Source organism: Periplaneta americana, chromosome 15, assembly GCF_040183065.1.
Source record: "Periplaneta americana isolate PAMFEO1 chromosome 15, P.americana_PAMFEO1_priV1, whole genome shotgun sequence".
NCBI lineage: Eukaryota > Metazoa > Arthropoda > Insecta > Blattodea > Blattidae > Periplaneta > Periplaneta americana.
Genome location: NC_091131.1, coordinates 67,657,789 through 67,670,515, shown reverse-complemented (window position 1 = coordinate 67,670,515; position 12,727 = coordinate 67,657,789). Strand labels below are relative to the sequence as shown.

The window sequence follows — 12,727 nt, the reverse complement described above, 5'->3', positions numbered from 1 at the left end:
ATAGACAGTGTATGAGTGCTCTATGAAAAGGGTATTGCCCACAGCAGAAACGCTTACAAAAACAATGCACGAAAAAACGATAGGGACTGATTGTCAATTTCATTATAGTAGTCGAACATTAAAGAGATTGTTACATAACAGACTGTAAATAGAAGATCAGCTATGGCCGAATCTAGGCCTAATGAGATTACTACTAGGAGATATTCTTATCTGCAATACATTAAGAATTATATCAGTGGTATATACAGAATGATTCACGAGGATTTACTGCCACTTATTTTTGCTTATAACTTTCGATTCAGTCATTTCCAGATCATGGTTCCTGATCTCAAATTTATACATGTGCCCATCGCCATCATCCCTGAAAGTTTGTAACACCACCTCGGAAACACACTGTATAAAATACACAAAGTGTGTTGAAGATAATTTTCTGCAGTTAGTCAGTTTTCGATCAGAGGAGGACAATTACTATTGAAGTGGACTTGTCATCTGAAGACTTAAGTGAAGATTAGACCTGGTTCTGAACACAGGTATGTAGATATAGCTAACCTTTACTTCTGAAGTGTGAACACATTGTAACGTATAGAAAGAAACTGCAATTTGACAGCATAGACCTTTCCTCTTACACTTTTCAATGATGAGGGGTGTAATGGAGTGGTATGAGGGAAAGACTGACATGTTCTGTCATCGACTATACACATATTGATTGACAGACTGATAGAGAGGTGAAAATGTGTGTATCCATGAACATTTTTACTTATTTTGCAACATTACAATGCCTTCTCCATATCTATCACAGAAAAACCAAACAAGCATTTACAAGTTTCAACCAAAATACGATCCTTAGATTCATGTAGCATTTTCGTTTGAGTTCAAGTAATGGATGCTGTCTCACTTGAGATGCCTGTCTCTGTCTTTACTTTCTGTTGAATATGATTTGAAAATATCTGAGTCTAGCTCCATCATCTAATTTCTCTTCTGTTAGTACCATACATTTGTGGGAATATTAACTCATATTTAAGAATAAAATACAAGTGAAATACAATATAACAATAACTCAGCTTTTAGACATTTACTTTTTATTTATTTCCTACATTTCAGTCACAGGTTTCTTCATTACATCCTCACATTCAACCACAATTTAGGTCATCTCACTGGAATGATAAGTAGCCACAAATCTATGGTTTCACAGATAAAGTACAAGTTATTTAGAACATTCACAGTAATGTTGTAGTAACAGCTTAAAAAGAAAATGTAGTGGGCTCTTCTTTTTGATTTTAACACCAGGTCCAATTTCAATACAATCAAGAATCATAATAGTGTACAAAGCAGCAATACCAATTGCAATTTTTTTTGTCTCTGAATTTAACGGTTTTTTTTTTCTGGGTTGATTTCGTTTCTCTTCAAATTCAGTCACCAGTTCTGCTATAGTGAACTGTGTTATTTCCATATTTTAATTACTTCCCACCTCAACCACAGTCAAGAGCTCAAAAACAAGTTTTTCCAGTTCTGTGCTTTTCAGTTGAATTAGCTTGTTTTACAACGTGGCTGTTCCTGTATCATTTTGATTTTTTAAATTATTGAAAGCATCGAGTTTATTCTCTTAACCTGTTGATTAGTTTGAGATAGACTTGTGTATATGTATGTGATGTTCTTAGTTGAGCAGTAGTTCTTGAGCTTGTATGACATGGATGATACTGATCTATTGTTACAGATAATAGCATTTTATTAGGTACAATACAGCAATACTTAACACAATAGAGAGTATGCTTCTAGTCCTTATGTGTCAATTTCAAGGGACCTAGACGATTTATATTCTCCAGTCACTGAACTTACTGGATCTGAGTACTAAGAAAATTTTAATCTGGCTGCTGGTTAGCTAGTATTATAAAAGGGGAAAATAGTTATAATATTTGTAAAAATTTATAATTTTATAGCTTTATTTTGAAGGTGAAACACTTCGATTGCTGGATGGACTGTTGTGTAATGGTATTTTATTTTTTGTAAATCTACCGTTACTTGAATGGCATTAGAAATAATTTTTCGTCTTATGCCATTAAAAAAGTGATACTTCTCCCACTCAGAATGAAAGCGAAATTTTCTGTTTCTTGCAAGCACTCATCTTCTTCTATAAAATACCAGCATAGCTGTTATGAAATCAAAAGAGGCACGAAAACTGCATAGTCAACACACAGACTACAGCAGAACAGAAGTGATCTCATCAATTGACATAATATACATTGTTGCGAGTTACACCAATGAGAAAATTATTTCAGTGGCTGGTTGTCTGTTTACTCATAGTTCACATTCAATGACAGCTAAACCAACTTATAACAAAAGGCGAAATCTGCTATGTCATTGTATCTTACAGAAGCACTTTCATACCACAGTAGACCTGATACCAATAATTCTGACTGTTGAAGTTGAAAATTAGAAAGCAAAACAGAACATGTCCAGTTCTTGCAAAATTAAAAATGATCTGTGCCAGGAAATTTTTGCCATTGTCAGTAGCACTCAAGTTCATCCAGCATCTTGGATGGCTCAAGTAATGTACAAGTCACTGAGGAGTTATTAAGGAGGTAACATCAATGGGTCCATATGAGTGGACTCAGCTAAAGCAGGCTTGTCTTACTCTCCACCCTTTGCAATCCTATCCAATTCATGATACCACAACAACAGAATGATGATGAAGAAACACTACAAACACAGCTGCTAGAAGTCGTTTGTCAATTCCTTTCAGGTGTTTGACATGGAAACAAAGTAAGTGATATAACATTAGCCAGTAACATTTTCAAGAATGTGCAGTTTCTGAGTAAATTTCTGTTCATTTCCAACACTTCTAAATAAAATTCGCGTAACAGTTTAGAAGAAAAGATTGTAAACAGACAACAAAAACTGTGACATACAAACAGAGTGCTACGATAACTTCTCCATGTTCTGCTTCAATTTGTCTAACTCACCAAATGGATTGAGGGCCTTTGTGACGAAGTCCTGAGCATCTTCCAGTGCATCCCCTTCCTTCCCATCCAGGTTGCTGGCATCCCCCTGCTGCAACCTTTTGCTGCCGCCTGCATAAAGTTAAAGTTCGACTACTGCTTTCACAAAGATTCTCGGTTTCATTATTCTGTGTTGAAGGGTTCCATTCCATAACACAGCCATTTTATTAACACAGGCTTATTTTCATTTATTACTCAAATTAATAATGTTTCAATTATTTTTGTTGAATTGAAGCCCTGAAAATTATACCGTACTCCAGTGGTTCCCAAACTCGAATGAGTACACAGAGAGGAATGAGCATTAAATAAGGGATGTTTATTTATTGTGACTAATATAAAGTACTTCAAATATCAGTTCATTTTTTGCTGCTCAGTTCGTTATTTAAACTCGACATGTTGAGATACATAAATACAGTTGGAAGAAACAAGAGATCTGTGGTCATCAAACACTGTAGTTCTACTCTAAAGACAGTTTGCTGTGTGAACAAAAAACAAGTAGCCTATGCACGAAAACAACATTGAGCTTTTAACAGGAAAATAACCTGGGTGCATTAAATACACCATGTCCCGCTTAGAAGGTTCGAGAAATAAATGTTCATCAATTAAAACCAGATAAAGATATCGTTGAGATTTACATCTGACAAGATAGAGAAACTGTCCAAGTTTACGCAACAGTTTGAAAACAGCTGCATGAGTGACTTTCGTTCGTTTGTTGCTAAAACAAGCCTGGCGCCATTTTGTAGGAGAACACGCCATGGTCAACATGTGGACATCACAACAGAAAGTTCAGTGTATGCTATGGCTAGCAGAAGAAAAATCTATTACGCGAGTACAAGGCCGTGGTGTTCTTCGTACATGGATAGGTGGATTGGAAGATGAGGGCTCATTGCCTGGCCAACCAGGTCACCCGATCTGACTCCCTTGGACTTTTTTTCCTGAGGCTTTGTGAAGGATGCTGTGTACCAAAGAGACAGAGCTAACACTTTGGAGGAACTGAGGCAACACATCACAAATGCAGCTGCGCTAGTGACTCCACAAATGCTACAGAACACTTGGCGGGAGGTTGAATACCATTTAGATGTCTGCAGAGCAACTCAAGGCGCACACATCGAGAGTTTTTACATCAAGTTATGTAAAAAGGTATGTTAATAAATCATTATTTACACTTAAAATTATCACTTATTTCTCGATCCCTCTAAGCGGGACACGGTGTATAGTGAGAATGTAGTTTTAAACCAGAAAGGAAACACAGTTATTCTGCAAATAAACCAATGGTATTATTTCGAACAAAAATTGTAGAAAATAAGTGTCGACAGGTTAGTTACATGAAAAGCTTTGTTACCATTTCAGAAAAAATTATGTACCTTCTTTTCAAAATCTTCCATCGAATCACTAAAAAAAATCCATACTATTGATAAGACAACAGTGATATCAATAATTACGAAAATGTGCAAAATTAAATGTGTAAAAAACATAAAACTAAACTTAAATTGAATCAATGTCAGAAGGGACCGGAAATAAGTGATTATATCATAACCAAATCAATTCCTAACTTTTCTCTCCAAAAACAAGTCAACCAATGTTATAGGATTAGCCCGGAGCTTGGAGTCATGAGGTACTGTTTCGAAAATAACTTTCACTAAAAGTTATGTACATCACTTTCAGAAAAGTGCACAAGGAGTGACATATTTAAAGCAGTCAATGACAGTTTTAAAAAGAAAACCTGTCCTGAACAAACTGTGCAAGTATCTACAAGTACCTCAGCAGCAGTTACGGTAGGATTTTATGCCAAAGAAAGAAAAAGTGCTCGTCATATGAACTTTTTTATTTTATCACTAACATAGAGATCCTAGCAAGACGTCAGTTTCAATTAGAATTGTATTCAGTATTATTAGATGTGCTGGAAATAGTGAACTTTGTTAAATTTAATCCATTGAACTCTTTTCCACATTCACATTTTATATGAATAAATGTAATCAATCCACAAACAAAAGGGGAAAAGTTCTAAAGGAGCAAATTAATTAAAAAGAGTATACATCTTGATTACACGACTTTTAACACTATATCACTTCGGAATATGTATTATATGTCTTTCTCGTGTTAAATTCTATCATACCTGGTTAACATGTTTCGGTCTGTTATTGACCTTCTTCAGAACTGGCTGTTGCTCGTCTTGGCACCTTTTGTTTTGTTTCCTGTGGGGGTGTGTTTGTGTAGTGTAATGTGGAGTCAAGGAGTGTGTGTTCTGAAATTGAGTTGTGTGTTGAGAATTTCATTTGGATGTGTTTTTGTGTGTCTGTATATTTCGTATTTTTCTAGTATGTTCAGTTTTGGCTTTTTGGTTGGATGTGTTTTGGTTGGTGTAGAGCAACAGCCAGTTCTGAAGAAGGTCAATATCATACCAAAACATGTTAACCAGATACGGTAGAATTTAAGATGAGAAAGACATATAATACATATTCCTAAAAGGAGTATGTAGATTTTTAAAGATGTGGTTTTCTACTGTATAGACATTTCATAGACTAGAAAAGAAACGACCTGAACTTTTTATATCGAGACTATTTAAACAAAAGTCCTTGTTACAAGGTCGAAATACAATTGTTTTCAACCTTTGTAACACCATTTACGGACTCATAAAGTTAGAACTGTGAAAAAGCTTTTGAAAATGTTACAAAACATGAATAATATTTACAAGAAAATGATTATAGCCTACCTTTGAAGAAATTACATTTTATGTTCTAACTCATTTCATTAAACTTAAGAACAACATTAAGGGTTGTTTTCCAGAACAACATGAATGGATGTGAAATTAGTTTTCAGTCTCTCTTTGGGAGAAAATAAACATATCAAGTCACCTTACCACTAAAACCAAGGCATCTACCATAAGCTTAAATTATTATCCCTCCTTGGATTTCCAAATTTTCAGAACTAATAACAACAGGTGCTACTCCTTATCTTCACCAGAAAAATACTTTCTAGCCATAACTACAATTAAACTAAAGTATCAAAACTGTCTCCAACTTGAATGAGTTGCCGTGTCAACCATTTTACTAAGGATGTCTCTCTAGTCGCAACCATGCAGCCCTTTCTGCTCACAGAGGAGGTACGTTCTGTTTTGTTTCTCTAGTCTGCCTAAGCATAGTACCATTATCTATTACATTTTGATCAAACGACATATTATGTGGTGCACAAAATACTTTTTGTAGTTTTTTGTGCACAGAGAGAAAAGGTTTGGGAACCACTAGTTTATATACATAACCATCACTAGCAAAATGTTCCTACTAAGCACGAAATGTCTTGCCTGAAATAGCTTTCTCATATATCTATCGAAATATTGCTGCATTGTGGTGATGACACACTCTGTTTTAAAAAAAAATCTGTAATTTGGATGTACCAATGAACCCAACTCTATCTTGTGACAGAAACTTTGAATTAAACACCAAATAATAACTTTGAGGGTTCTTTATTTTATTTTTTTTTTTTTCCAAATAACTTTTATTTTTTTCGCAGTTATTTAAACCAACTATGAGTAATAAAATACGAGAATAAGTGAGAAGGATGGCAGTATAACAAAACTGAGCAGTATGTTTCAGGTCCAGTTTATGCTGTGATGACAGAATGCTACAAATTTACCAAATTTATCAAGATAACTAAAATTTGTAGGAATTATGTGTAAATAATTCCGAATAATAAACAACGTGATACACTTTTGTGGTAATTTATCACAAAAGTCGCACCCGAGTTACCCTTATTATTGTCCAGTGACCTTACCATGTGCTGTAACTGTATCACCAGTGGTTTTGGAGGGGGAAAATAAGGTTGTAGCCAGAATTGAATTTTCGTGTCGGTAGATTCATAAAATATTAACCAAACTGAAACAAACTTAGTTTCTGATCTCCCACACTTTCCCTTTTCACGTAGCTCACATGCCAGGTCTCGCCTCTTGATCTGTATTGTACTCAGTAGCTCTCAGCTGATACAAAAAGACTAGTTACATTTTGCTTCATTAACTCTAAAATTCACTGAATGAATTACAATCAGTTCTGGTTAACTGGTCCACATTGGTCCTATAGTCAATCCAGGATATGTACGGAGCAGAAGTAAACAGCCACGTCAATGTAACATGTCTTGTCATTTGTGTATAGCACCAGATTGTGCGATTAACCAATAAAAAGACAGGTTACACTGATGTATGGCTAGTTGGCTATTAACTTCTGCTCCGTACACATCCCGAATTCACTATACTACTCATACACAATGGCCCAATTATGCACAGTTTTGCTCAATGAGATGAAACATAACAATCTCATATTCATTTTCTAGCAAGTCAGTAGTACACATTTTGAACCATCTACCACTTATTGAACAGTAATACACAAACATATTTACTTAAATCAATTTCAGTACAAATATTTAAAAAAAATATATATGATAAAAATAAATTTCAATATACTGTAGTATGATCTATACACCAAGTATATACATCAAATAAGCATGACATCCTTAATGATTATTCTGGAGAAAACCACCAAGTGCACTCTGACACATTCTTTTAATAGACTGTGGGTGAACAGTCAGTGCAGATGAAGAACTACCTTAAGTACTTTCCTGCGTAAAATAGTGTCACACTTTAGCAATATTTTTTTCCTAAAATCATGACTAGGTACTTGCTTATAGTCAGGAATGTCATCACCATCACTTCTCTCGTCTTGTTATGTTGCAATTTTTGACCACTGACTAGTAAAAACATGAATACTTTGCCCTAATTGGACTTGTATGCAACGTTTCCAGCAATTTTCCTCATTTTTGGAAGTACACATTAGAAGTCTCCCAGTAATAACATGTTCAGTACCTTCTGTGATTCTATTGGGATCTCTTCAATGGAGTCAAAACATCACTTTTTAAACTTGAGTTTTAATTAAGGGATTAGGTACAAGTCGTAGGGGCCAGGTCAGGCAAGTAAGCAACATAGAGAACATTAGTCATGTTACTTTTTTTTTTTTTTTTAAATAAGTTCCTCACAATGAATGAGATGTGTGCAGGTGCACTGTCATGGTGCAACATCCAGTTTCTGTTCTTCCACATCTCAGCCCAAACATAGCAGCAGACTTTCCTGTTGACAATCTGACCAGGTGGAACAAATTTCGAAAATCGCAGAAACACAAGAAAACAGTGTAAAGAAAACAGCCAAAACTCGGAAACACGTACACTTATAAAGATAGTTGGCAGACAAGTGGTTCAATTATCCTTCAAGGATACACTAAAAGACATCTAGCAGTGCAGTTTCATACAACTACTAGTTTGCTCGAAATATTCAAATTCTCGAATATTTTGAGTAAGACTTCATACAAAAGTTGTTGTGTTCTTCACAATTACATCTGAGGGAGAGCTGAAGACACTCTGACAATTTCTGATTTGAAAATGTCATAGCAAAAAAAGAAACACTAAGAATAAACCAACGAGAAGCACATTACAGAGATATGTTCACAAGTAACTTTATGAAGGGCAATTGGAATTGTAAAAGAATTTAATTCAGCTGGTAGTAAGTACACTTAAATCTAATTCAGAATTTAGTTTGTGATAAATACATATTAATATAAAATCATATTCTATTGCTTACCTGAATCTTTTCTCTTCTGCTCTACAAGTTCATCTCTAAATAAGTTCATTATTTTTTTTTTTTAATGTCACAAATGTCCCTTCAAGATTCAATTTCCAAATAAATTACTCTGGTGAAACCTACTGATTGCACGCAACTGGTCTCAACCAAAGTTTCTCGGAAATTTAACATACACATTTCAATGGCCATCCCGATCAAATGATTCCCCCGCACATTGCTCATGGTTTCATAGTTGCTGGAGACTTATTGCTTGCAATAACAGAGTGCTGAAGTGCTTATATTATATTCCCTTGTGTCTACTGATTGCTGGCAACTAGTTGACAGTGCATAATTTCATTTATCCCTACATTAATGACTTTCAGTTTGATGCAGAATAGGTAATTACTTTATTATACAGGTTAAAATAATGTGATTTAGTTCAACATCTTTTCTTCGCCTTACAAGTGGTTTTTGAGTACATTCTATATTCAGCAAAACTAATCAGTCTCTCGTTTAATGTTGGTAACAGCTGTAGAGTCCCTAACATTTTTCCAAACAGCAATTGAGATCCAGTATATTTTTTAACGAAACATCAAAAAGCATGTCTGTAACAGTAATCATTTAATGAAAACTGACAGAATGGAACAAAAATCGAAGTCTTAATCAATGATGTTCTCAACAAATCCTTTCAGTAATGATTGAATATTTCGAGAACTGGATTTTCTTCAGTTTGAAATGCTTTTAATAAACAGAAAAGATTTCTAGACGATTTCGAGAAGAATAGAAAAGCTTACTACTGGTTTGTTACAGTCTGTTTATTTTCATGTATGGTACATTGTTATTTGTACTAGTTACTAGACTCATTTCCACCTATGCTCTAATTAAGTGGAAGATTCTACTTCATTTAAAAGGAAAGAAAGCTGCTGAGCCTGAGTTATAACAGCTTGCTGTCTATCCTCCTGCCAGCTCAGCAGCAGCCTCAACAGGAGAATCTTGTACACTAAGTGAAAAAATAAACAACATACAACATTTCTCAGAAAATATCATTTTTATTGCTTTGAGAATAAACAATAAAAGTTAGAAAAAAAAGTTTCAGTAAAAGTGGTTTCTTTTTAAAAGTAGTTTCCAATGGCACCTTCAATGACCCATGTTCCCATTTGAAATTTCGAAGTTGACCACTTCCGGTTTGTGATGGGAAATGTACTACCACCAATCGATTCTTTATATAGGTTTTGGCTGTCAAAATTTTTTTGTGAACAACAAGTATCATATAGTTTTCGAGAAAAAAAGGCTGATGCGGGTGGTCTGAAACACCCAGTATATGGTACACGGCAGCAAATGGTTTCACTGTCAAGTGCCTAGGCATTGGCTTGATAAACAAACGAATAAACGAATGAATGAATGAATGAATGAATAAATACAGAAAATTGTAATGTACTGCAAAATCACACCTATTGTAAACGTGGAATAAATGATAACTTCAAGGAAGCTTGAAAGGAATTCTGATGTTTCCTGCTCTTTTTATACTTAATGGAGTAGTTTTGCAAAACTGCTACAACACTACTAAACAGAAAATATTAACATTGTGCCAACCACTGTGATAAAATCTTTATCGTTAGACCCAACATTCATGGGCTCAAACTTGTCTAGGGCAGTAGATTTTTAGAGGTAATAAAAAATCGTAGCTGAAAAGTAAAACTGGATCTCATGGCATATTAAGAAACCTATCTTTCAATAAAAGCATTCCAGGAAAAACATACCTATCATTTTTCGTCCATCATTCTACCACTGGGGTTAATTAATAACATCTTATAGGAGTTCTCAATTCAGAAATGGAATTCACCTTTTCCAGGCTAATACAATTCCAGAAATTCTGTTTCACTATTGCACGATTACAGAACCTTTCCTTGTTTCAGTACTGTACTTACAAAATTCACTAAGAAGAGAATGTTCGTAACACTTTCAAGGGAGGGTTGCAAATGAAAGGGACAGTGAAGTGCATTCCATATATAACCTCTATCTAATTCCCATCCTCATCTTCATGTGGTGCAACTTGTACACAAACGAGGCTCTGGGGAGCAAGTCATAGCAATATAGCTGTTCCATGTTGTGTAGAGAAAATGCTACACTAACTAAGGGTGATGTAATCGCCAAGTACGGTGTCCATCAAAAAAGGTTACATTTTTTTTCGAAGCACTCCAAATATGATGGCTCCCTGGAAAATTAAACTATCTAAAGGTAAAATAGTCCTCCATTTGGATCTCCAGGTAAGTATCTCTTTCTTTCCAAGAATCCAAGCATGGAAACTCTTTATCAATTAGAATTCTACAATGGAATACAGGACTGTCCCAAGCCAAAAAAACAGAACTCAATAAAATTTTATATGACAATAATGTAGATATCTTCATGATTCAAGAATCAAATCTGATACAAGATCAATTACCTTTACTTTCCAAAGCCTGATAAATAATTAATAAACACAATCCAACAAAACATTCCTGATAAGTATTTACAGAATTGGTCATTTAACAATTAAATAAATGCTCACAAAACTTCCAATTACTTTCACTAAAGGGGAAAAAAATTAAAGTTTCATTATGGTTCAATGGTGAAAAATTAAATGAACATGAGAGACCAAATATTTGGGGATGGTTTTTGAAACAAAATTATCATGGACTTAGCTTTCAAGTTTACAAAATCTCCTGTATCAAAATGATAAATATCAGAAAGCTATGACACTATCCTTGCTATAGCAACAGATGTAAAAAAAAAATTAATAATATTCTAGAGTGTCATAAAATTTTAAGACACATCAAATTAAATAAGCTTTGGATATTTCATTGGATACTGGTACCTCTACATTGCGGAGTAGAGGCAGCTGATTTCTTAGCCAAGGAACGTAGTAAAATTACTATGGTCATCCATATCTTATTAAAAAAATAAGATCGGAATATAGGCACTGTGCATGGGTCTCAAAATCGTACTGGTGGCGCCGCGCAGTGTCTCAATTTCTAATTAACTACAGGCTCGCAGTCATTCACTAGTCATGTGTGATATAGAAATTACATGCGGCTTTCTGCAGATAAAAAGTTGTAATGTTAGTAAGATTGAGTTCATTCATTCATAGTGTTCTGCCCAAGGGCAGGTCTTTCACTGCAAACCCAGCAATCTCCAGTCTTTAATTATTTTATAGACCCAGTGGAAAGTTCAGTACTGCTAGAGGAGTGTAAAAGTGTAACTACAAAGTTCCTGAAATATCAGTGAAGATGTTTGGCATTTAAATCAGATTTCAGACCATTGAATGAGGGTGAACAGTCATATTACTAAAACATTGATATACTTATATTTGATGTCATGACGTATGTAATATTTGTGTGTATAATGTCTCTATAAATTACGTATTTTAATGTGATTTAATTCTAAAAGTAGTCTTAATTACACTTCCTGAATAATGGGCGACTGCAAATTCTCTAAAACACAACACATATGAACAATATCATCAACATACTACCTCTGATTGAGGTTCTGGCTGATATGTACATCTGTTATCAGGCTGTACATCTCACTTGATATGTGTCAGAGGAAGAACAATATTGTTTGTATGCGTATGAAGTCTGACTAGTGTAATTTGTAGCTAGTCGGCGATATATGCAATGGAAGGGAAAAGGAACTGGCCACTCTACCCCATGATCTTCTGGTCTAGTTGCCTCATAAGTGGTGCTTTGTTGGTATCACTTATGAGGTTCAGACTTCTCTTTGGACAGTTGAATAAATAACAAGATCAACATGCGGAAGCAGTTCAATTGATAGTTTGTGTAAAATGTTATAAGTGTATATTTTAATTCGCTGAATGCACCTTTCAACATGAATTCGAACACTGGCAACGCTATAAGTAGTTTCCACTTCTTCAGCTGTTAATTTACCATCGTGCACATACGGTGGAGTAACAACAATGATCCCTTTATCGGAGTGTTTTGTTATTATTCCGGGAAAACCTGACTTCATCACCACCTTCTAACAAAGTCAATAATCCACAATCAGTTTTATGAATGTGTCACTCGATCTGCCTCGGGAGCATTTAGATTTGAAGGCCACAATCTGATCCACATTGTGTGGCTGTTCCACTTCTAAA

General features: G+C 34.8%; 1 protein-coding gene across 4 annotated transcripts in view; it reads right to left on the bottom strand.

Annotated features, from left to right (window-relative positions):
- Nucleotides 1-12,727, bottom strand: part of dgt1 (dim gamma-tubulin 1) — a 58,078-nt gene that overhangs the window by 24,965 nt on the left and 20,386 nt on the right. For 3 of the 4 annotated variants that reach the window (XM_069847598.1, XM_069847601.1, XM_069847599.1), the window contains exon 4: nt 2,961-3,068. The exons of the other annotated variant lie outside the window; for it this stretch is intronic. In XM_069847598.1, coding sequence (XP_069703699.1) covers nt 2,961-3,068 — 108 coding nt within the window. The remainder of the gene's footprint in view (nt 1-2,960; nt 3,069-12,727) is intronic. 4 annotated transcript variants of the gene reach the window in all.